The 26,173-nt window shown below is 39.7% G+C and overlaps 1 protein-coding gene across 1 annotated transcript in view; it reads left to right on the forward strand.

Moving 5' to 3' along the window:
* il17rd (interleukin 17 receptor D) overlaps positions 1–24,964 on the forward strand; it is a 90,023-nt gene extending 65,059 nt beyond the window's left edge. Inside the window, exons 8-11 of the mRNA XM_063068057.1 lie at positions 1,034–1,144; positions 4,470–4,630; positions 8,505–9,432; positions 22,645–24,964. Of these exons, the coding sequence (XP_062924127.1) occupies positions 1,034–1,144; positions 4,470–4,630; positions 8,505–9,432; positions 22,645–22,742 (1,298 nt within the window). The 3' untranslated portion in view covers positions 22,743–24,964. The remainder of the gene's footprint in view (positions 1–1,033; positions 1,145–4,469; positions 4,631–8,504; positions 9,433–22,644) is intronic.
* The last annotated feature ends 1,209 nt before the right edge of the window (positions 24,965–26,173 follow it).

The raw sequence follows: 26,173 nt of genomic DNA on the forward strand, positions 1-26,173 counted from the left end.
GATGGGAGAAGTTTTGAGGTATATTGGGCAAAAGGCAAGACAAAGGGACTTAGGTGGGCAGCTTGGTTGGCATAGATGAGTTGGGCTAAATGGCATTATAACTCTTTGCCTTGACTATTTCTCCATATGCCTTTCTATTTTTTTTCTCTTTTTTAAAACCTACTTTTGCATCTGATTCTGGAAAGCTATCTTTAATTTCCTCTAAACCTTTTCTACTCCAAGGACAATAAATTTAATCTCTCTGGGCTGTTCATGGAAATGTAGGGTAGACATAATGATTCTACTTCTCTTAAAAAGGATTTTCAAAGCAAATAGTCCAGGTTAGGCTGTTTGTATAATCCTCTGAGCCTCAAAAGTTATGTTCCTCAAATGGTTGGCATACAAGAATAGAAATGATCATTTACCTATTTATAACACAGAATGTTTCTTCATGTCTACCTTTTTTTACCCCTCTCACTTTTGATACTCATACCCATATGAAACTAATTGTTATACTTAATTGCCCTGCTTACTCACCTAAATTAGTTCTTCACTCTTGTGCAGATATATCCAATACTGGTAAAAGTTCCATTACTTTATCAAGTGGCCATTGTTGAAATGCATGCCTGGCCATTTAGATCTGAGCTAACTTTGCTCTATCTGTCTTTATCAGATATTCACAAAGGTGCATTTTCAATTGGGTTCCTGGTTCCCAGAAGTAGCCATAGATAATTTGCTCCCTTCCCAGCCCAACCATGGCTGAATTCAGATAACTAGAAGACCAAACAGTGGATATAAAAACTTGTAGTTTGTACTGTGGCAATGCATTTACTCAGTAAACCGTCAGCTGAGTTATTGATTCAATTTGACAGCTTTCGTACTTTATTTCATTAGTGTGCAGTTTTAATAATTCACCAGATCAATTGGGTGTCATGACTCTGCAAAATAATTTCAATACTTAAGATTTATGAAGAAGGAAATTTATGTTGGGGATGGCTTGGTGATTAAGAAATAACAGGATTAATATGCAACTTTTTTTTCTCTCTTTCATCAGTGCATTTCCCTTGGGCTGGTCCAATTCGAGCAATCGCCATCACTGTACCACTGGTGATTGTGTCTGCAATTATCACTCTCTTCACAGTTGTCTGCTGTAAGAAACAACAAAGTAAGAAATGTGCTACAGTGATGTAAAAACAAAAATCTATTCCGTCACTAACGAGGTCTCCTTGTCACCTATAGTACTGTGCAAACGTCTTAGGCACACGTAAAAAAATCTGTGGTGAAGATGCTTTCAAAAATAATGAAATGAACAGTTTCTAAATATCAAAAAAATTACAAAGAACAGTAAGTAGTAAAAAAAAAACTTAGATCCAATTAATATTTGGTGTGACCATCCTTTGTCTTTAAAATTGCATCAATTCTCTTAGGTACATTGTCGTGCAGTTTTACAAGAAAATCACCTGGTAGGTTGTTCCAAGTATTTTGGAGAACCTGCCACAGTTCTTCTGTAGACTTGGACTTGTCTCTCCAGATAATCCAAGCCAGCCTTGCTGATGTTGATATCAGGGCTCTGTGGAGGCCATAACCATGTGAAACTATATATAAAATTTTTAAAAATCAAGGGTGCCTAAGACTTCTGCAGAGTACTGTGTCATGATTTTTACTTGTGGATATTGTTGTGATGGGGGTGGGGAGAGAGTTATCGGACTGTTTGAAGACAGATTGTCCCTTTCTGTTTTATTTTGCATGAAGCTGAGAGGGGTGAAATGAAAGTAACTTTAAATAATACACACAAAATACTGGAGAAACTCAGCAGGCCGGACAGCATTTATGAAAAAGAGTAACCAGTTTCTGTGAAACATCAACTCTTTACTCTTTTCCATAGATGCAGCCTGGCCTGCTGAGTTCCTCCAGCATTTTGTGTGTATTACTTTGATTTTCAGCACCTGCAGGTTGTCTTGTTTGTAGCTTTTGAATATCTTTTCTTTTCGGCCAGCTGCCTAAGTGGTGTAATAGTCGAGCGCTAAGCCCCAGTTTCTGTTGGAGCAGGAAAATAAACAAAGATGTGAAACTAGAAAATAAATGATGCTGAAGGATAACTTCTGAAACCCAAGAGTGCTTTTCACCTTTACCCGGGTGACACTCTGGTGCCTGATTATTGTAGAATCTGTTTTCATGTGAAATTAGTTGAACAAATTTGATGATCTAAAAGGACAGGTAATCCCACTAACTTCCCCCCCTTTAGAATCCTGATGACGAAATGGAGAATAACATCCTCTGTGATGTTGAGATCAGGACTCTGTGGAGGCCATCTGAAACCAGGGTGCCTAGAAATCCCAATTCTTTGATCTTGTCAGTTGAGACAACTCAGTTATAACAGAAGTCATCTATAGTGATTAGACTGACTCAATGACATGCATATCTTGCTATTAGATAGAAACAGTAATGAATTATAGCAGGGCAAACACCACCCAGTTTTAACATGGTCCACCTTTTGAGGAATATAAGATAAAAGGACCCAGCAGAAAAGCACTTGAGCTTCCCAAATCACAAGGGGATTATATTGCTGCCATTTTGATGTTGATGTCATGTATAAGCAAGTGCGAGTTGCTCTGATTTTTGTTCTCAAAAACACTTGCTGGATAGAAAGTATCTCAAACACTCTTGAGTAAACTTTACTCTTTTTCCTCAAAATTTCTTCCCTCTTATAGATAAATGGATAAAATAAATGGCATACTGTATTCCCCCCCCCCTCCCAGCAGCAACCAGAAGCAGACGCGCTAGTCAAGTTCTAATGAGGTCTAAGAAGGAGCAAATTAAATTCATCTGTTCAAAATAGCACTGCTTGGTGGGGGGGGAGTAATAGCCAAAAACTGCCTGCTCTTTTACATTCATATAAACAGGCAGATGATAGTGTGAATAAACGTCTCCTCAGAATGATGAGACCTCCAATAATACAGCTTTTCCTCAGTATTGTACTGAAGTCCCTCTTTAAATTCAATGTCTAACTCCTAGAATGGAGCTTGAACTCAAAAAGGTGAAATATTCGCACTGCCTTCAAAAAGTAGGCTTTACCAAATGTACCGAATCATGCTGAACTAACCCCTCTGATCCAGAAACAGATGTCGGAAATCTGAAATAAAACAGGAAATGCTGGAAATCCTTAGCTGGCTAGAAGCATCGGGAGATTGAAACCAATTTAATGTTTTACGTTAGAAACCAATAAAACACAGATGATAGAAATCCGAAAATACTGGAAACACTCAAGAGTGTCAGGTAGCATCTGCTGAAGAGAACACTACCTGATTCTCTTCATTTTCCCTTCCACAGATGGTACCAACCTGTTAAGTACTATACTGGCATTTGTGGTTGTACTTCTACCTCCCTCTGTAGATTTTGTAATGAGAATCTGTCAAAAATGCATAAAGCCTGCTGCCTTCATCTATAAAAACGTTCCTTTTTACGATTAAGACATAAGTTTATTTCTTCAGAGTCAAATCTGTATCTTTATTCACTAGACATTGGATTAGCCAAAAAGTGGATTTGAGGTTTAGGAGGATAAAGAGATAGGTAAGCATTGATTAGTTTGCATGTGGACGCATGGAGCAATTTTAAGTCAGGAATCTGTTTTATTTGCTGAAATAAGAACGTTGGCAGGCAAGTAACCCTAGCACTTAAGGGATTGCTAGATCATTAAAAGAACTTGGAAGCTTGGAAATTAAGTGACAAAGGACAAGTGTGAAAATGATCCTGTACAGAGTTACTGGGAGAAAAATTAAGTTAGTTTGAAGTTATAATAAAATGTCCAGAATGTTTATTCCATTTACAAAATCCCAATAAAATGGTGTGGCAAATTTCACAATTATCTCATCTTTGCAGCTCTGGTTCTTAATATTTTGTTGTGGGGTTGGCCATAATTTCTGCCTTTTTATGTCAGATAGAATGGTTACGTAGCTATAAATTTTGCATGCAAGCTTTTCAAAGAGTTAATAGAAATGACAGTGTCTTGCCCTCACTGTGAATTAGATTACCGATCCACTGGAGAGCCAAGCTGGAACAAAAGCTTTTAGGCTATTTATAGAGTGAAAAAAATTGGTATCAGTATGATGTCTATGACACTAATGTAACTTTGTCTGGCAATAGAGTAAAAATGAATTTTTTGGAAAATATATATTGTTCTTTAACAGGAATCTTTGAGTCTTTATCGTAAAATTATATAAGATGGAAAAGATTATTTCCAATACTTCATATTGCTCATCCCATGCCATGAATTCAATCTGTTCTTCAATGAATGCCCAAACAAAGCTCCCATACTAATCTTAAAGTCTTTGAATTGATTAAGCTGTCGGCAGGTTTATTTTGTTCATGTTCTGGTACATTACATCATCATTAGGCATTGACAACTATGAAGCAGTCAGTACTTTCATCGTGATCCTGGAACTGCTTTGATTTGAGCTGTTCAAATAATTTTTTTCCCTTTCTTTTTATAGGTCCGGTATATTCGGAACTGGATGAAGAGAATTCAGAGTCATCGCCGTCTCCACGGTCTAGGCCAAAGGTTTTCATTTGTTATTCTAGTAAAGACTGCCAGAAACACCTCAGTGTGGTTCAGTGCTTTGCATTCTTCTTACAAGACTTCTGTGGCTGTGAGGTAACTCTTTATGCAAAGTACTTGAAAACCCTTGGCATGAGTTTCAGTATGTAAAGTGCGAAAATCATTGCAAATCCGCTACACTTTATTCAAAGGAGATGTTTTAATCCAGATTACTGGTGTATTGACAATATTTTATCATGCTAACATGTTTAGAAACTAAAAGATTTTAAATATATTTGGAAACGTTTTATTTCATCTTGATTGAATGAGGGGTAGATATTTTCTAGACAGAAACTTATGGGTAACAAGAGAACAGTTTTATTTTGAATAACTCGTGTGAAACTGTAATTTGTGTCTTTGTTACTTCTTGACTCAAAAAATTCCAAAGCTCTCCTGTCTATCTTACAAGCAAAATAAATTTAAGCTCACCCAAAACTCTGCTGCTCCCGACCTAAACGAAGTTCTTTTTCACCATCAACCCTGTACTCATTCATCTCCTTTGACTCTTTGTGTCGTTTGTGACGTTTATATTCCTGTAAAGTAATTTTGGCCAAATTACCATATTAAAGGCAAATATGTAAAAAGGAGTTACCCTGTTTGATATGTGCACCTACACATCTAATATTAATTTAGCAGCATACACTTATTTTTCCCATATGAATATAGTCACTTATACCAGTTGAATTAAAGCACACCTGCCGCGCCTTCCACTGTTTAATGTTTTTCAACAAAGTACACCATTGTATTGCATTTGTAAGAAAATTATATTATACTATTTGAGATCAAAATTGTTGAAATATCAGTTTGTGCTTGCATTAAAACTGCTGAACTTAAAAAAAAAAGTGAAGATTTAAGTGCTCGCTGACAGCGATGACTGATTTTGAAGTCTAACCTTTTTGGTATTTTTAGTTTCACTTTATGAAGAGGCTTATATGTGAAGCTCCCTTTGAGGGGAACTATATGTAGTTATAGACAATAGGTGCAGGAGTAGGCCATTCAGCCCTTTGAGCCAGCACCGCCATTCACTGTGATCATGGCTGATCATCCACAATCAGTACCCCGTTCCTGCCTTCTCCCCATATTCCTTCACTCCGCTATCATTAAGAGCTCTATCTAACTCTTTCTTGAAAGCATCCAGAGAATTGGCCTCCACTGCCTTCTGAGGCAGAGCATTCCACAGATCCACGACTCTCTGGGTGAAAAAGTTTTTCCTCAACTCCGTTCTAAATGGCCTACCCCTTATTCTTAAACTGTGGCCTCTGGTTCTGGACTCTCCCAATATCGGGAACATGTTTCCTGCCTCTAGCATGTCCAATCCCTTAATAATCATATGTTTCAATCGCATCCCCTCTCATCCTTCTAAATTCCAGTTTATACATGCCCAGTCGCTCCAATCTTTCAGCATATGATAGTCCCGCCATCCCTGGAATTAACCTCATGAACCTATGCGGCACTCCCTCTATCACAAGAGTGTCCTTCCTCAAATTTGGAGACCAAAACTGCACACAATACTCCAGGTGTGGTCTCACCAGGACCCTGTACAACTGCAGGATGTCTTTGCTCCTATACTCAACTCCCCTTGTTATGAAGGCCAACATGCCATTAGCTTTCTTCACTGCCTGCTGTACCTGCATGCTTACTTTCAGTGACTGATGAACAAGGACACCTAGATCTCGTTGCACATCTCCCTTTCCTAACTTGACACCATTCAGATAGTAATCTGCCTTCCTGTTCTTGCCATCAAAGTGGATAACCTCACATTTATCCACATTAAACTGCATCTGCCATGCATCTGCCCACTCACCCAACCTGTCCAAGTCACCCTGTATTCTCATAACATCCTCCTCACGTTTCACACTGCCACCCAGCTTTGTGTCATCTGCAAATTTGCTAATGTTACTTTTAATCCCTTCATCTAAATCATTAATGTATGTTGTAAATAGCTGCGGTCCCAGCACCGAGCCTTGCCATACCCCACTAGTCACTGCCTGCCATTCTGAAAGGGACCTGTTAATCCCTACTCTTTGTTTCCTGTCTGCCAACCAATTTTCTATCCATATCAGTACCCTACCCCCAATACCATGTGCTCCAATTTTGCCCACTAATCTCCTATGTGGGCCCTTATCAAAGGTTTTCTGAAAGTCCAGGTACACTACATCCACTGGCTCTCCCTTGTCCATTTTCATAGTTACATCCAGAAGATTAGTCAAGCATGATTTCCCCTTCGTAAATCCATGCTGACTCGGACCGATCCTGTTACTGCTATCCAAATGTGCCGCTATTTCATCTTTTATAATTGACTCCAGCATCTTCTCCACCACTGGTGTCAGGCTAACTGGTCTATAATCCCCTGTTTTCTCTCTCCCTCCTTTCTTAAAAAGTGGGATAACATTAGCTACCCTCCAATCCACAGGAACTGATCGTGAATCTATAGAACATTGGAAAATGATTACCAATGTATCCATGATTTCTAGAGCCACCTGCTTAAGTACCCTGGGATGCAGACCATCGGGCCCTGGGGATTTATCAGCCTTCAGTTTCTCCGTTACCCTAGGTCCTCTGGCCACTATTACATCTGGGAGATTGTGTCTTCCCTCGTGAAGACAGATCCAAAGTACCTGTTCAACTCGTCTGCCATTTCTTTGTTCCCAATAATAAATTCACCCGTTTCTGTCTTCAAGGGCCCACTTTGGTCTTAACTAATTTTTTCCTCTTCGCATACCTAAAGAAGCTTTTACTATCCTCCTTTATATTCTCGGCTAGCTTACCTTCGCACCTCATCTTTTCTCCCCATATTGCCTTTTTAGTTATCTTCTGTTGCTCTTTAAAAGTTTCCCAATCCTCTGGCTTCCTGCTCATCTTTGCTATGTTATACTTCTTCTCTTTTATTCTTGTACTGCCCTTGACTTCCCTTGTCAGTCATGGTCGCCCCTTACTCCCCTTAGAATCTTTCTTCCTCTTTGGAATGAACTGATCCTGCACCTTCTGTATTATTCCCAGTTTACTACTTTTTCAATCAAATATTTGTTTAAAATAAATCCAAAATTTTCACCTTTCAGTTTTTGGACCAAGTACAAAAACACATTGTGATGTCAACAAAATGTGTACAGATGACAATTTTTGCACAAGAAAGCTGAAAACCATAAATCATTGGCGGACTGAAGGAAGATTTTCTCTCCATATCTTTTTGATTTATATTCAATCTAGTATGAGGTCTCTCCGTCTTCAAGTTTAATTGTAGGTTCGAACATCTGTTAGCCTGCTATTACTTGTCTGTGTCTCTATCGTAATCATTTAGCCTTGGATGATATTTGTACAATCTGCTTGGGGAAGAGGTACTGCCAATTTTAATTGCACACTTATCTCAGGAACTGAGGCATAACTGATTGGTGAAGCTGAAGCCTGAATCCACAAATCTGTGAACTTAACACAGTGTTCCTAAGTGTTGATCTTTCAAAAAGAAGGTAATAAGATTTCTAGTTTTCCAAATTGCTGTCATTTTCTCTGCACGTGCCAGCATTTAATGATGTCATATTTGTGCACTGTAGCTTTTCACTCGTGTTTATTTTTTTTATATATAAGGTAACTTCGCTCTTAGGCAGAGTATTTACCCGCAATCCATTTTCTTAAGACAGCTAATATAAGTTCTCTTTTATATCAAGTGTCAGTAAGCATTAGAGTAAAAGGAAGAAGTTTCATCTGACTTTACTCAAAGTGAACGGACAGAGGTTAGAACCTACAATTAAATTTAAACATATTTGTAACAGGCATAGAGTGCAGTCTGAAACTAATTTTGGAGAAAATTTAAAATGGTCTCTTTCATTTTGTAAAATTCGCTTGCTAAAAGGACTGGACGATCAGCACAAATGGGGTACTTTGTCAAAATGACAGTATTGCAATATTTGGTAATAATCTTACTGCTCTTAAATAGGTTGCATTGGATTTATGGGAAAAACTGGAAATCTGCAAGGAGGGGCAAATGGACTGGCTCAGTCAACAGATCATGGAATCCCATTACATCATTGTTATTTGCTCAAAGGGAATGAAGTTCTTTGTTGAAAAGAAGCAACACAAACGTAATGGCGGCTCTAGAGATGGTGGGCAAGAGCTTTTTGTTGCCGCTGTTTCCATGATAGCGGAGAGACTTCGGCAAGCACGACTACATTCAGGCAACCCCTCCAAATTCATAGCGGTCTACTTTGACTACTCCTGTGAAGCAGACATTCCTGGCATCCTAGACTTGGCATGCAAATACAAGCTGATGGATCATTTCCCTCAGCTTTATTCCCACTTACATGCTCGAGACCACAGCCACCCAGAACAGGACACGTGTGTAGTGAACATTCGTAAAAGCAACTACTTCAGAACGAAATCTGGCCGTTCTCTATACATAGCCATATCTAATATGAAGCAACTTATTGAGCAAGAGCCTAACTGGTTTGAGAAGCAGCTGGCGCCAGGCCTACCTCTACTCCCTCGTCACCAAGGGCCAATTAGAGCTGATTCTGGACTCGTTCTGAATGAGGTAGTTTTTAAACAGCAGGTAACTGACCATGACTTCCGTTTGAAAACTATTACCGCCATCACTCCAGTTAACACAGTGTCTTATTCAATAATTCAGCATTTGAGCACTGCTGAGGATGCGGACAATTCCGACCATCAAGATGTCGGTTCTTTGCTGAGACCTACACCACGGATGGCGGCAGCTGTAAACCTCTCAGAAATGCCCCGTGACTCTGGAATATATGACTCTTCCATTCCTTCGTCGGAACTCTCACTGCCTTTAATGGATGGTCTATCTTCAGACCAAGCAGAAACTGGCTCCATTGCAGACAGTGTCTCCTCATCCTCGGGGTTAGGTAAGATATCTTAAAGGTACCAAGCACCAACAGTAAGTATGATAGCTGGTACTAACATTTAGGTCTTGGCTTAAAAAATGCATTTCATGTAGATTTGAGTATTGTAAGAAATAATTTTATGCATCCAATCAATTTCCTAGCATACTGAAGTTTATATTAACACGTTATCCTTTAGTTTGAATTTCATTGTAGCCATTTATTATTCTTAGTAATATATTTAAAATGTAAAAAGCATTAATTAGAAATGTGCTGCAAATGAATTATTTGAACGCAATGCAGACAGCAGTATGTAGACATCATAAGTGCAGAATGGACTAAAACGCAATGCTGGAAATAGTTGGTCAACATCTATGGAGAAATGGTCAGTATTTCAGATAGCTGACCTTTCATCAGAATGAGCAAAAGTTAGAAAATATTTTAAAGTGCTGTGAAAAGAAAGGGTGAAGATGAAGAGAGACGGATTTACAGAGATTATTGCCATCTGAGAGAAGGTGACACAGGCCTGTAAATTATCGCTTATCTGTCAGGAGAAGCTATTAAGAAGAAGGAGGTGAGTACATAGGAGAGAGTAGTGGTCCTGGAACTGTGACACGCAAATTACCGCAGCTGCTGGAAATTACCGCAAAGCACTTTGCCGGCAGATATGTAGCGTCTGCAGAGGGGGATAAAATGGAGTTAATGTTACAGGTTGACAGCTTTTTACTGAAATTGACCAATTCAGATACAGACTGGAAAAGCTGGTATCCTGAAATTGTCAAATTCATCGTTGAGTTCTGAGGACTCTAACTTCTGTAGATGGACGATGAGATGTTGTTCATTGCTTACATTGGGTTTCCTTACAAAAGTGTACGAATTTGATGTCTATGAAGATTATCTTCAGTCACCATCCCACTCTTTCTCTGACCTCTGTCCTTGCCATCTTCCACTATTCCAATGAAATCCAATGAAAGTCTGAGGGGCATCTTCCAATTAGGCATGTTAGAATCCACAGTCATAGTGAATTAGATATCCTGCTCTTTCTAGAAAATTCTGATACAAGGCCAAGCGATGGTGCTGTTGCTAGAGGAGGAACTGTTTCGCAGCCCCATGGACTTGGGTTCATTCCTGGCCTCTGGTGCTCTCTGCATAGAGTTTGCAAGTTCTCATGTGACAGAATGGGTTTTTCCAAGATACTTCTGTCTGCGCTCACTTCCTAAAGCATTTTGATTGGTAGTTGCTTTAGTTTGCTTCTTTAGTACTGGAAAGTAGTATAGTCTGGGGGTGGGAAGAGTTGATGGGATTGTGGGAAGAATAGACTCAATAAATCACTGGAATGATTCCCTTCTGTGTCATAAATACCTATGGGGAAATAGGCCCATCACCGTATAACATTAACTCCCATTTCTTTTCAATATGTATATGCTGCCTAATCTGGGTATTTCCAACAATCTCATTTAGTTCAAAGTTTTTGCATCTGCCATGTTCTGCATTTCCCAATTCTAGCTCTTTTTTTATTCCTGTCTCTTCTGATTTCATTCCTCTCGCACTACTTCCACTTCCTCCAAAGATCAGCTGCACTTTAACAAGTCTCTCTCTGTCAACACTACCACCACCTGTCTCAGTCTGTTTCTCTTGCTCTGCACCCTATCAATGACGTTCTCTTTGATTTCTCCACCTTCTGATTTCTCTACCTTCTGATTTTTCTGCAACCCTTAAACACATTTCCTTTGCTAGCCTTCCCTGACGAAGGGTTTTACGTTTGTCCTGTTTCCTTCTCTACTGATGGAGCCTGATGTGTTGAGTATTTCCAGCATTTTCTCTTTTTAGTTGAGATTCCATTTGTGCTTTTCAGTAGAGAATAAACTGTTCGTTTATCAGGAAACTAATATTGGCCATCATGGCCCATACATTGAATCAAATAGATAAATAAGTCAGTTTGCTTAGCACTCTAAGCCTTAATTACGTTTATGATTTTATCATCCACAAAATGCTGGTAGAACACAGCAGGCCAGACATCATATATAGGAAGAAGTACAGTCAATGTTTTGGGCCGAGACCCTTCGTCAGGACTAACTGAAAGGATAGTAAGAGATTTGAGAGGGGGAGGGGGAGATGTGAAATGATAGGTCTCGGCCCGAAACGTCGACTGTACTTCTTCCTATAGTCTCCTATCATTTTGGATCTCCCTCTCCCACTTGCAAATCTCTTACTATCTCTTCTTTCAGTTGGTCCTGACGATGGGTCTCGGCCTGAAATGTTGACTGTATTTCTTCCTATGGATGCTGCCTGGCCTGCTGTATTCAACCAGCATTTTGTGTGTGTTGCTTGAATTTCCAGCATCTGCAGATTTCCTAATGTTTATGATTTTATCATTATGTGGTACTAGGAAATTTAAATTCAATTGAACTTTTTAAAATCTTTACATGAGCAAACCTTATTTAACCGACTAAGGCTACGTCCACACTACGCCGGATAATTTTGAAAACGATGGGCGTCCACACTAAGCGTTTTTCAAAATATCTCCGTCTACATTAGGCAGATATTTGGGCGAATCTCCTCCTACTGGGCATGTGCAGGACACACAGAAAACAAGCGAAGAGGAAACGGTATACTTAGTGCGCGTTTGTCCAGTTACAGAGTAGAGAATTGCTCTTGGCTGTCGCTTAGGAGGACTTAAAACTAAAAAAAACAAATACTGGAGCGTATGGAGGCAACCGACAGGGAGTTCACGGACAGTATGACCTGGCTGACGACGAACATTGAAAAACTGACTAACTATGTTACATTAATAAAGCACCTTGTTAAATGTATAAAACATCTGCATCAGTGTCATCTTGTATTTCGATACAATGTTACATTAGGCTGTTACACATCTATTGTCAGAGAAGTACTTGCATAAATAGGTAAACCACCTTCATACAAGCAAGGACAGAAAACGGGGCAAAGTGGGTATAATTTATTCAGTAAGCTATGGGTCAAAGTATTTGGTGAGTACATTTCTAACCCTTCTGGCTTCAGTCTCATTGCCGTCTGTTCTGAAATTGTTAGGTGGTTGCGTTCAAGAAAACAACAAACATCTGTTCCGGCACGTCATGACAGCATTTTTAAATAGTCAAAAAAGCTCACTTTACAATTTACTCTCTCACACCATTCACACCGACTGCGCGTTATAACAGCTTGCGCAGTGCCAAGCAGAAGCAGAAAAAAGCATTGTTGTTGTGGTGTTGTCATGACAGCGTTTTTAAATCTCTCTGTTTACCCCGTACACACTACGCTGGATATTAAGCGTTTTCAGATTTATTCACTCTGGAGAGTGTTTTCGAAAATCTCCGTTTTCGGGGGCTGAAAACGCCGTTTCAGTGTGGACGGGAGGTCAAAACGAAGAGAAAAAGCTTCGTTTTCAAAATTATCCGGCGTAGTGTGGACATACCCTGAGAATGTTTCCACAATTATTGTATTGTTTGATTTATCATGTACACTGCCTGATTCTCATCTCCATATGAAAAGCTGTGATAAGCATCTCCCTCTAGTTGAGGAGCAACCAATCAGCTGATGGCAGTGCGTAGAATGAGCTACCTTTCAGTCAGGTCTGTGTTCAAAATTTAAAAAGGGAGAGCTTCGTGGCAATTTCTCTGAGATGAAAAATGATGAATCAATGAGAGGGATTCATTAGGAAGGGACAATAAAAATAACTTGAGCAAACTGAGCGGGTCTTCTTTTGAGTGTGCCAGTGTTTAGAGTGGCTTTAGCTCATCAGGCTTGGGCAAGGTTAAGTATTTGCCAAGTTCCTCTTTCTGTTCCTATTTGTTCATCCTTATCTGTTAGGGCAGTGGTCCCCAACCACTGGGCCGCGAGGAAACAATATAATTTGGCGATATGAAATGGTATGAGTCAGCTGCACCTTTCCTCATTCCCTGTCACGCACTGTTGAACTTGAACACCCTCCCCCCCCCCCACCCCCGTCAGCCGGTCCACAAGAATATCGTCGATATTAAACCCGTCCACGGTGCAAAAAAGGTTGGGGATCCCTGTGTTAGGGCATTGTGGTGTCACGAGAATAGCTCCAGGGGCAGTGTTTTGTACTGTGTGTGTGATGTGAGAAGTCTGGAAGACCTCAAGTCTTCCAGTTAAACACATCAGCACCAGGGGTGCTGAGTTGCAGCTCCTGTGAGAACGGGAGAAAGAGGAGCTGATAGATAAGGAGGTAGTCACTCCTAGATTACAGGAGAGAGGTAACTGGGTGAACCAGGAGAAGGAGAGGACTTACACCTGTGGGCATTCCCCTCAATAATAAGTGTGCTAGGTACTATTGAAGGGGAATGGCCTACCAGAACTCTCTCACTGAGTCTGGTGCTGTGGCTCAGAAGAAAAGAGGGGTGAAGAGGACTGTAGTGTTGATAGAAGATTCCATAGTTGGAGGAACAGAGACAAGATTCTGTGGGTGTGGTTGAGCCAACCGGATGGTATGTTGCCTCCCAGGTGCTAGGGTCAGGGAAGTCTTGGATCGGGTCTGTGGCATTCTCAAGGGTGAGGCCAGAAGTCTTGGTACATACTGGCACCAATAACATAGGTAGACAAGATCCTGAAGAGGGATTTTGGGGAGCTAGGTAGAAAGCTGAGAAACAGGATCTCCAGGGTAGTAATCTCTAGATTGCTGCCTGTGCCACACCCCAGTGAGGGTAAGAATAGACTGAAATAGCAGGTGATTGTGTGGCTGAGGAACTCGTGCAGGGGGCAGGGGTTCAGATTTATGGATTATTGGGATCTCTCCTGGGGAACGTACGACCTGTACTGAAGGGATGGGTTACACCTGAATCCAAGCGGGTTCAATATCCTTGCGGGCAGTTTGGCTAGAGTTTGTTCAGGAGGGTTTAAGCTAATTTGGCAGGGGGATGGGAACCAGAGTGGCAGTGCTGAAGATGAGGTGGTTGGTTTACAAACAGAGGCAGTGTTTAGTAAGACCCCTAACAAAGAGAGACTGATGATGGGGCAAAATTGCAGTCAACAGGTGAGTTGCAATGTAAAAGGTGTAGAAAATCGAAAAGGGTGAATACAGGACTAAAGATGTTATATTTGAATGTGTGCAGTATACTAAATAACTTGCAGCACAGTTACAGTTTGGTACGTATGATGTTGTAGGCATCACTGAAGCATGGCAGATTATAGCTGGGAGCTTAATGTCCAAGAATACACATTATAAGGAAAGTGCAGGCAGGATGGCAGAGGGGGTGGTTTGCCTCTGTTGGTAATCAATCATTGTAAAGAGGTGAGATGGGGTTACAAGGTGCTGAATCGTAATGGATAAAGCTAAGGAACTGCAACGGTAAAAAGACCCTGATGGGAGTTGTATACAGACCCCCAAACAGTAGTCAGGATGTGGTCTACAAATTACAACAGGAGACAGAAAATCCGTGCCAAAAGGGCAATGTTACAATAGAATGGGGGTAGATTGGGAAAATCAGGGTGGTACTGGATTCTAAGAGAATTTCTAGAATGCCTACGAGATGGCTTTTTACAGCAACTTGTGGTTGAGCCCACTAATGGATTAGCTATTCTGAATTGGGTGTTATTCAATGGGAGCTTTAGGTAAAGGAACACTTAGGGTAAAGTGATCATAATATGATCAATTTCACCCTGAACTAAACTCAAATGTATCAGTCTTGTCGTGGAGTAAAGGGGATAACAGAGGCATGAGGGGGGAGTTGGCCAGAATTGATTGGGAAGGAACACTGGCAGGATGATGACATAGCAGCAATAGCTGGAATTTCTGGAAGCAATTCGGAAAGCACAAGATGTAAACATTCCAAAGAGTAAGAGGTATTCGAAAGACAAGATGACACAGCTGTGGCTAATGAGGAGTCGAAACCAACATTAAAGCCAACGAGAGGGCATATAATAGAGCAAGAATTAGTGGGAAGTTAGAGGATTGGGAAGCTTTTTAAAAACCTACAGAAGGCAACTAAAAAAGTTATTAAGAAGGCAAAGATAAAATACAAAAGTAAGCTAGCCAATAATATTGAAGAGCATACCAAAAAAATTTCTTCAGATACATAGTGTGAAAGAGACGCAAGAGTTGAAATGTCACTGGAGAGATAGTAATTAGAGATAAGTAAATAGCAGGAGAATTGAATAAGTACTTTGCATCAGTTTTCACTCTAGAAGACACCAGCAGTACGCTGGAAGTTCGAGAGTCTAAGCAGACAGAAGTGTGTGAAGTTGCCATTACTAGAGAGAAGGTTGTCAGGAAACTGAAAGGTCTGAGGATAATCACCTGGGCCAGATAACCTATGCCCTAGTGTTCTGAAAGAGGTAGCTGAATAGATCATGGAGGCATTAATATTGATCTTTCAAGAATCAATGGATTCTGGAATGCTTCAGGAAGACTGGAAAATTGCAAATGTCACTACACTCTTCAAGAAGGGAGAAAGGTAAAAGAAAGGAAATTATTGGCTAGTTAGTCTGACCTCAGCGGTTGAGAAGATGTTGGAGACTATTATTAAGGATGTGGTTTTGGTCTACTTGGAGGCACGTGATAAAGTAGGCCGTATTCAGTATGGTTTTTTCAAGGTAAAATCTTGCCTGAGAAATCTGTTGGAATTCTTTGAAGAAATACAAGCAGGATAGACAAAGGAGAATTGGTTGACATTGTGTACTTGGACTTCTGGAAGGCTTGTCACAAAGTGCCACACATGAGGCCGCTTAACAAGTTACGATCCATGGTATTACAGGAAAGATTCTAGCACAGATGAAGCAGTGGCCGATTGGCAGGAGGCAAAGAATAGGAATAAAGGGAACCTTTTCTGGTTGGCTTCTGGTGACTACTGGTGTTCCACAGAGGACTGTATTGGGACTGCATCTTTTTACGTTAAAAATCAATGATTTGGATAACAGAATTTTGATGACTTTGCTGCAGTATTGGAAATGTATAGTCGTGCAGTTTGGTAAAAGAAATTAAAGGGTTGACTATTTTCTAAATGGAGAGAAAGTACAAAAATCTAAGGTGCAAAGGGACTTGGGAGTCATTGTGCAGGATTCCCTCAAGTTAATTTACAGGTTAAGTCTGTGGTGAGGAAGGCAAATGTTAGCATTCATTTCAAGAGGACTAGAATATGAAAGCAAGGATGTAATGTTGAGACTTTATAAAGCACTGGTGAGGCCTCTCTTTGGGCCCCTTAGAAAGGATGTGCTAAAACTAGAGAGGATTGAAAGGAGATTCACGAAAATGATTCCAGGATTGAATGGCATGTCATATGAAGAGTATTTGATGGCTCTAGGCCTGTATTCACTTGAAATCAGAAGAATGAGGGGTGAACTAATTAAAACTTACTGATTTGTGAGAGGCGATAGAGTGGTCTTTGACTCTCCCACTATGGGAAACATCTTCTCCACATCCAGAGGACACAGCCTCAGAATAGAGGGATGTCCTTTTAGAACAGAGATGAGCTGGAACTTCTTTAGCCAGAGAGTGGTGAATCTGTGAAATTCATTGCCACAGGCAGCTGTGGAGCCTAAGTCTTTATGCATATTTAGGACAGAGGTTGATAGTTTTTTGATTGGTCAGGGCATGAAGGGAAATAGGGAGAAGGCAGGAGATTGAGGCTGAGGAAAAAAAAAATGGATCAACCACAATGAAATGGCAGAGCAGATTAGTTGGGGCAAATGGCCAATTTCTGCTCCTATGTCTTGTGGTTTCTACCATAGTAAGAAAGAAGGCAGTATTTGTCCGACGCAGGCTTCCGAAAGTATCTCTCCTACCAATCGTTATTTTTGGTACGGTTGTGCAACAGCTTTCCACGACCTTAAGAGGGTGCAGTTGTATCAAAATGTGAGAACCATGTGGAAAAGGTTTATGTTTGCCGTTTCATCCCAACATAGAAACTTTTGCTTTATCATAAATAAACTAAAAAGAAACTTTATAATAAAACACTTAAGTATTCAGTTGGATGGTGTATTATAACTAATTGGCCATTGAAGATCAACCAATCTTCATGTTTTAGTTTGAAAATATGTGAATGAAATGGAATTGCATTTTAAAAAAATCATTGATAATTAATTGCCATCAATTATTAAATTTGAGGCCCTCCGTTGATCATGGTTGTGTCCCAGCTGTCTACAATATGGACAGCCAGTTGTTGCCCATGCAACAGGCTCCCTCACTCCACACAGCTGATGAATCCAGCAGAGACCGATACAGTCTGGCACCAGTGGCGTTGCAGGAGTTGCTAGTCAGCTTTGAACTCAATGCAGGACTGCCTTTGGCACTCTAGCTCCAGACTTTTATTTTGGGTTTACTCCTGAAGCCTTTCCCATGAATGGGTATAGCTACAAGGTAGCAGGGCGTGAGAACAGGGTTTTCCTTCTTCATGAGCTGCCAACTATGGCCGAAGAGCCCCACCTGCCGGAAGCAACTGGTTTTAAGGCACCAGTAACCACCTTTGCCCCTTCTCCTGTCAGTAGAAATGGTTCTGCTGGGCCTGGTAGCTAAGCCACTCATGAAGGCTTGGAAGTGGACTTGGTCATTTAAGGCTATTTAAGATGGACACCTTTGGGAGCATTTAATAGGTAGTGGAAGCCTATCACCACTACCTCCTCCCGGCTAGAACAACTCTAAGGAACTAATTATTAAACATATCACTTTAAATTGGTGATTTCTTTTTGGTTTTACTAAAGAAATCTATGAATGTGTTTTAAAAAAATCCTGTCTAGTGTCTCCTCCACTCCCAGTTATCTGCATTCTACAGTGCAGTTTACTCTCCAACTTTCAATGATTCTGGCAGGAAAGTGCCATTTGATGCCTCACTTTATAAGCTCCGAAAAGTGAGGAAGTTAACATCTTTTTACAAAATAAGCACGTGGATGTGAAAATTAACCATTAATATTTTTCCATTTATCAAGGAACATCTTTTCATTAACTTTATTGTGTTAAGTGCGTATTTATTTAAGCCTTGGATGTTCTGTTCATTCAATTTAATAAAGTTCTTGAAATGTTAAGGTCAGATGTTAATTGATTTAAGTTTAGAGTCATAGAATTACACAGCACCGAAACAGGCCCTTCAGCCCAATTTGTCTATACTGACCAAGTTGTCTACCTGAGTCCTATTTACCTGCATTCGGCCCATGTTGCTCTAAACGTTTTCTATCCATGCATCTAGCTATTTGTCTTTTACACATTTTTAATTGTGTGCATCTCTACATGTGTATGGTGGCTTGTTCTGTATACCCATGGTCCACTCTCATCTCCTATCAGCTTCCTTCTTCTCCAGCCCTTGACCTTCCCCAACAACCTGGCTTCACCTATCACCTTCCACCTAGCCTCTTCCCCACACCTTTTTTATTCTGACATCTTCCCCCTTCCTTCTCAGTCCTGAAGATGGGTCATGGCCTGAAATGGTGACTGTTTAATTCATTTCCACAGATACTGCCTGACCTGCTGTGTTCTTCCAGCAATTTGTGTGTGTTGCTTGGATTTCCAGCATCTACAGACTTTCTTCTGTTTATTATTTCTATATACCTATTAATCCCCAATGATAGAAAAAATTGCCCTATGAGCCCCTTTTTAAATACAAACATTTGTATTTTCCCTTTCACCTTAAAGCTATACCATCTAGTTTTAGACTCAAAATGTCTGTGACTAAAACTTAAATCTATTAACATCTGATTTTACCATTTCAAGAACCTTATTATGTGGAATGAACATAACATCTAAGGTATAAATCAATAATATAATAATATAATAATGTTAACTATTTATGCCACTAAAGATTTTATATACCTCAATAAGGTTACCTAGCTTCCTGTGTAACGGGGGGGAGAAGATGTTCCAGCTGTTCCAACCTCTTATAACTCAAACCCTCCATTATATCCTCATGAATTTTTTCTACACTCACTGTAGCTTAACCACATCTTTCCTATAGCAGGGCAACCAGAACAGCACACAACACTCCAAGTGTGGTCTCACTAACAACTTGTACATTTGTAACAAGGTGCCCCAACTCCTGCACTCAGTACACTGACTGATGACAACAAGCATGCCAAACACCGTCTTCACCATCCTGATTAACCTCGGGGAACTTTGTACCTTTCCCATAGGGTGTCTCTAAGCTATGGTGTGCTCTCGGACCTTGCCATTTACAGTGCAAGTCCTACTCTATTTAACTTACTCAAGTGCAACGCCTCGTATTTGTCCAAGTTAAATTCCATCTGCCATTCCTTGGCCCACTTCCTCAGCTGCTCGAGGATATGTTAACTTTAAATAACCGTCCTTACTGTCTATTATACAACCAAACCCTGTAATACATTTTGCAGCCCTCCAATCTGAAAAACAATGCTCTATTTCCACCCACTGACTTCTGCCAGGTCAGAAATGTAGAGATGTCACTCCTAGTCCTCCTCGCTCAACCATGTTTATCTTCTGGCTATAATATCCCAGTCCCAAATACTAGTCATAATCACACGAGAAGCTGGAAAATCCACTAGGATCATCACCTCAGGATTGCACTGTGCACTCCTTCCCATCCCCACCACATTATTCTTGCTTCCTCCCACGAGATGAAGGATCTCGGCCCGAAACGTTTAACTATTTATTCTCCTCACTAGATGCTGCATGACCTGCTGAGTTCTCCAGCATTTTGTGTGTGTTGCCATGTATCATCCATGCCCTGATTTTCACTGCTTTGCCTATCATACATCTAGCATTAAAATAAATGCAGTTTTGTGTATCATACCTCCCGCTCTCCCAGCCTAGCCTGTAGCTGTCCTATCTACTGAACGTGCTCGCTTTAATTTTTATATTATCCTTAACACTTCCATCCGCCACACAATTGCTTAGAATCTCACTTCCCTGCCGGACCAGTTTAAATCCTTCTGTGTAATACCAGCAAATTTCCCTGCCAGTAAATTGGTGTCCCTCTAGTTTAGTTGCAACCTGTCCCTTTTCTACACATCCCACTGGTCCTGGAAGAGGGCCTAATGAGAGGACATATTTTTAACCTAACTTCCTAAATTCTCATTGAAGGAGCTCATCTCTCTGCCTATGTTTAGGACCAATAGGGAATATACTCTCCGGCAGCTCACCCTGTTCATACAGAATGCCCTGTCCCACTGAGATACATGCTGAACTTTGGTATCAGGGAGGCAACGTGACAACCTGGAGCCCTTCTTGTAAAAACACCTCTGAGTACCCCTGACTAATGAGTTCTGTATTGCTATTACTCATCCAGACCTCGCCCTATCCTGAATTATAGCAGAGCTGGTTGTAATGCCACCGCTCGTCCCAGAGAGGCCATTCTCCCAACAGTATCCAAACGATATACGTATTTTGGAGGGAGGCAGCTGCAGGAGATTCCGGTGCTACCTGCCGCCCTCTCCTGGCAGTCACCCATCTACCTGACTGAAGCACTAGTGTGACCTTCTCCCTAGTGAAGAAGTGAATCCATTTGCTGCTCCAGCCAATCCATGCCATCGAAGAAGACCCGCGGCTGGACGCACTGCCTGCAAATGTGGTGCTACAAACTTTGTATTTGTAATGATACAAACGTAGTATTTACAATGGCACATGCTTAATTACAAAGAATCATGATTGGTAAATACGAAGCATTGTAATCTTTATCAGTATTCAAGTCTTATCAAACTTTTTAATCCAAACTAATATTAAAATTTGATATTTTTAACTTTTCATTGCTCGTTTATGCTACAATCAGCAATTCTTGTGCTTAAAAAGTGAAAGCTTTTTTTAAAAAGAAAAGCTTTTCAGATAATCAGATTTCTTCACTAACAAGCTGCACTGCTTTTGAGTTAATGAGACCCTTATGTTATTTTATTGCACATTTCTGAGAAACTACATAAATTCAAATTAAAAAGGTAATTTTTTAAACATATGTACTTTTGCTCTGCAGGTTTACCCCAATTTTTTCTCCACCATCACCACCCCTCGCCTCCCACCCCCAGCCCTTGCCATTTCAGTGAATTCCATTTTCTCAGTCTTAGTTACCCGCTATCATATCTTTCATTAGCACAGCTCATTAAGATCCATTCTCTTTGGGGTAATTATTCCCTACAAAACACAGTAGAACTGCCTGCACTGTAAGGATCAATATTGGTTAATGAGTTCTGTGGTTACTAATAAGGGATGGCTGTGAAGCAAAACAAAATATTGTCAGTTATTTAAGTTATTACAATTTAAGAATTGTTTTATATCCTATGTAAAACAAAAGCTAAATTATAAAAGGTAAAGTATTAACGTTGGCAAACTTCCTGCTGCCTGCTGACTAATCCTTTCCTTACAATAGTCAAGTTTTAATGTTGAACATTAAGAAAATGAGGTAAGTGTCTTCTTAATGGGAGCATTACATAACCCTGTACTGTTGCTGGGCAACTCACAATAAGAAAGTCCATTCTGGTAAACTAATACCGTATTTGATAGCGAGAAAGTTTCTAGTGTGTGATATGAAGCCATTCAGCCCTACACATTTGTGCTAGCTCACCGAAACTGTTATCAACTTGGGTCCATTTCACTATTTTTGTATCTTCCATGTACTTCCACAAAAGGTTATTATATCACAACATATTGCGTTCAGTTAGGAATGCAATTTCTTTTTCTTTTAGAGGGGACCCCCCCCCCAAACGCTTAGTACTTTGGGATGCTTTTGGTAAAGGAGGAAGAGTGACTATGCACTGTGACTGTGTTAAGTTATTGCATTGTACAATAAGTTAAATTGACTGGTAGGGTATTTCAACTGTAGAGGTCAAAGGAAAATACCATTTGGAGTCTGGAATTTTGGGCCATCTGTGGTTGTTAATCAGTGGGGATTTTGGATTATCCTGCTAACTAATTTTAAACCTAGGGGTTTCATCAATGGGTTTAAAGTATCTCGGTAAGAGTATCAGTGAGGGTTGGGTGTTGGGAGCAGGTGTTGTTACTTGTGATTTCTTATATAAAACACGAACAAGCTACAGTATTAAGTTCTGGTTCCAGCACTGCTGCCTCCTCCCTCTGCGATATGTCCATATTATGCCTATTACTCATCAGATTGTAAAACAAGAATAGGTCGCTTTTTGTTCTGTGCTAAGTCCCGGAGCAGGTTATATCAAAGGCCTGATTTGGATTCAGATCTGATCATTTAAGTAAAAGGCCAGGGGGAAATATTCTTACTCCTCATATAAATACAGACTGTTAATGGCTTCTTGAAGTGTCATTTAATTGTAACTGCTTGCACAATTTCTTTCTACCTACAGGGGAAGATGATCCGCCTGCTCTCCCAACAAAGTCAACTGTATCTGGACTGTGTAAGATGGAAGCAGAAAGACATGTACCTGGGGCAGTAACCCTATAACATTATGTACCATGGGGGATGCATTGCCACTTTACCTCTTCAATTTTACATCCACGAATGAACCATGCATTGGCAACTATTCAACCACATCGTGATCTTAATGTACAAAAAAGATGAGTCCTCTGTACATTTAACTCACTATACTGTTTTAAAAAAAAATCTTACTGATTTGCATTGGAGAAATATTGATTAAATGCACCGTCCTTTCAGACTGAGTAGGATTAAAGTTTGACTACAGAATTTAAAATATCATTGTGTTGTCTCAAATGTGCTTTTAAATGCATAATTGATATTTAATTCTGTATATTGATTTGGGCCATCACTTATCTTAATATAGTGATCACTGTGATCAATGGAGAACCATATGTTTAACTGAAGGTTTTCATTTGCCGCTATTTAAACCTGTTTCGCAAGATTAATTATGTGTCAATTTAGGGAATAAAACAATGGCAAGTTTTATAAAATCTCATTGATCTGATAATGCCCATAAGGTGGAGGCTATATTTAACAGCTAGGTTAAGATCAGCATTGGACAAATACCTATTTATAGATAAGGTATGTTGCAGATAATTGCACTACTATGCTTGCTGGGGAGGTGTAATTGAAATTTTATTTGGAACAATAATTTAAAACAAAAACTGCCTTCAATTGATCTTCTGCTCAAATCTATATTCTGATTTGACATTAAGATTTAATACATTTTGAACTTCATCCAGTTTTACAATGTTTGATGTGGTTTATGGCTAAACAATGAAGTTTAGATTTTAACAAATGTTTATTGTAGAATTTTAAGTTGAATGATTGTAAATAGTTTTCAGATGTGTAATGTATTAACTTCCAAATCTAATTAAAGGGGCAGTTCTTTGTATGTGGATGTTAACCATTCAAAAATTTGTTAGAATAACTCCAACTGCAACACTATTCTGCTGTTGTCTCCAAGTACAGTCCGCTTCCCATTTTAAATCCACTTTTCTGTGCACCAGGAGGTGGAAATGGTAGCTTCAATGGCATTAATACAAGGACTTGGAGTTTACTAATGAATCAGGGAGGGGGGGAAATTCCCTTCTGTAATAATGAAAGTGCACATTTTCATTTTGAACCCCCACATTTGAAAAAGGGGGAATTCTGTACCAGATTTATCCCGTAACAAAAATAGCTTTTTTTTTCTGTTTGCCTTGAATATTTGTTTTCCACAGGAAGTTATATTTTGTAATTTCCCCCAATTCAACCAATTTCCCCCTGGGATCAATAAAGTATGACTATGACTATAATTGATATGTTCATTAACAAATGAAATTCATGATGATTTATTCTAAATTACCATCTCTAGTTGTGGCAATCATTGTGACCACAATGTTATCTGGATAATGCAATTTACATTTTGTAAGAATCACTACTTACAGTATTTGGAGATGCACTGTATTTTACTTAAAGAGATGCCTCTCTTAATAGTTAATGGTATCAGTTTTGTGCAGTCTTTTTGCCTTTTTTGTCCATAACCTGAAACCTGGGGTACATTTGTGTGGATACTGGGTACCTATTCCAGCCGAAGCTAACCCACATGGGCTCTTCCAGCAGTTAACACTACAAAGACACAAAGTGGTTACAAGAGTTGAGTGTTTCTTTTGTCTCCAAGGCCCAAGTCCTGTCCATCAAGCTGCTTAATACAAACTGGAGAGCAGATCTAGTCCTAAATACAGAGACTCCTTGAGATATTGCAATGCCTTGTTTATTAGAGAAATGTCATAACACTATTTAAATACATTTTCAGCTAGTGACATTTTTGAGGACCAAAGTTTATTTTAGTGTAGGTCTGCAGTGAATGTAGAAGAAACTTGTAGGAGCTGAGATTTTTTTCCTCTTGATTATGTTGACATTCTGAGGGATGGGTTCACTACTATATTAGACAAAGTGCCTGAGACATCAATACGGTGAAGTATCCTGTAGTGTTAAACATCATTTTGTTTTTTAGGAATTATGAACACTGCATTGTCATTGATTCTATAAGCTAATAAGCCAAAAGTCTTGCTTTGTTAATTTCCATATGGCATTACTTAATATGCCCTCGTACTTAGTTTTGCAGACCATCTTTGTGATGTAATTTTGGTTATTATAAAAAAACCTTGTAGAGTGCCTTTATAAACTTATAATTACCTGATGCATTTTGTATTTTAAGAGCTATAAATTAAGGTGAGTGAGAGAATTCTCTTCCTTTTGTCTTATTTTGTACTGAAATCTTAAAAATAAAAAAGTAAACAAAACACAAGATCATGTTTCCTAATAATCATTCTTTCATTGGCCATTTTTGTAATCTGTTAGTTTCTGAATGCAGAATAACTGACTCAGCTGTTACTTCAATATGAATTTTATATTGTAAATGACAGATTTTCAGTATTCGTTAAATCTCATTGTGTTGTATACTGCCAGAACTGGCATAAGTTTCATACCAAAGTGCTAGAATAGTTTTGACGTTAGCCCTACAAGATTATAAGTAACTTTGTTTCTAGACCATTCCTAAATGTTCATTTAACATGCTTGTAGCTTGTATTTTAGTTTCCTTGCATTTATTTGTGGAGGGGAAAATGTAATTGGTAAATGTAATTGACTGCCTGGCCTGGTGATATCTAGCGAACCAGTCAAGGTTTCTGTGTGTGTTTTAAAGGTACTTTACTTAGAGTCACATTCTGGTATTATGGGCACATTTGATCAAATTTACTGCGTGGACTGGGTGAGGTCAGTTTCTTTTTATCTAGGGCATTAGTTTAAGGTTAGGAATGCAATAAAACATAATTTCTTCCTGTTTACTGCAACTTCAGTTGTAGATCACAAATAACATTGGCAATGGATGTAGACAATGTCCGATAATCGCAGCTCTATGCCTTTGGAGGTGACTAACTGACAAGTAGGAGAAGGAGAGTCTGTGAGGGTAAGAATGGGATGATTTTGGCAGATGAAAGCTTGGCTGAGAAACTGGTGTAGGGGGCAGGGTTTCAGATTTCTGGATCATTGGGATCTCTTCTGGGGAAGGTATGACTCGTGCAAAAGAGATATTAGACTGCTGGAAAATTATGCCAGAGGGGTAGTAATGGGGGACAAGGAGTGTCAGAAGTTCAAGAATGTCGGGGGACAGAATTGAGTTATTACTAAGGGGAAGGTTTGAAGGTAGATAAGTCACCTGGACCAGATAGTGTACACCCACAGTGTTGGCATGGTTCCAGAGGACTGTAAAATTGCAAATGTCACTCCACTCTTCAAAAAGGGAGGGAGGCAGAAGAAAATAAATTTAAGGTAGTTAGTTTGGACTTGGTGGTTGGGAAAATGTTAAGGAGTTGATTGCTAAGGCGTACTTGGAGGCACGTGATAAAATAGGCCAAAGTCAGCAGGATTTCCTTAAGGGAAGATCTTGCCGACATATCTGTTAGAATTCTTTG

Source organism: Mobula hypostoma, chromosome 15, assembly GCF_963921235.1.
Source record: "Mobula hypostoma chromosome 15, sMobHyp1.1, whole genome shotgun sequence".
Taxonomy (NCBI): Eukaryota; Metazoa; Chordata; class Chondrichthyes; order Myliobatiformes; family Myliobatidae; genus Mobula; species Mobula hypostoma.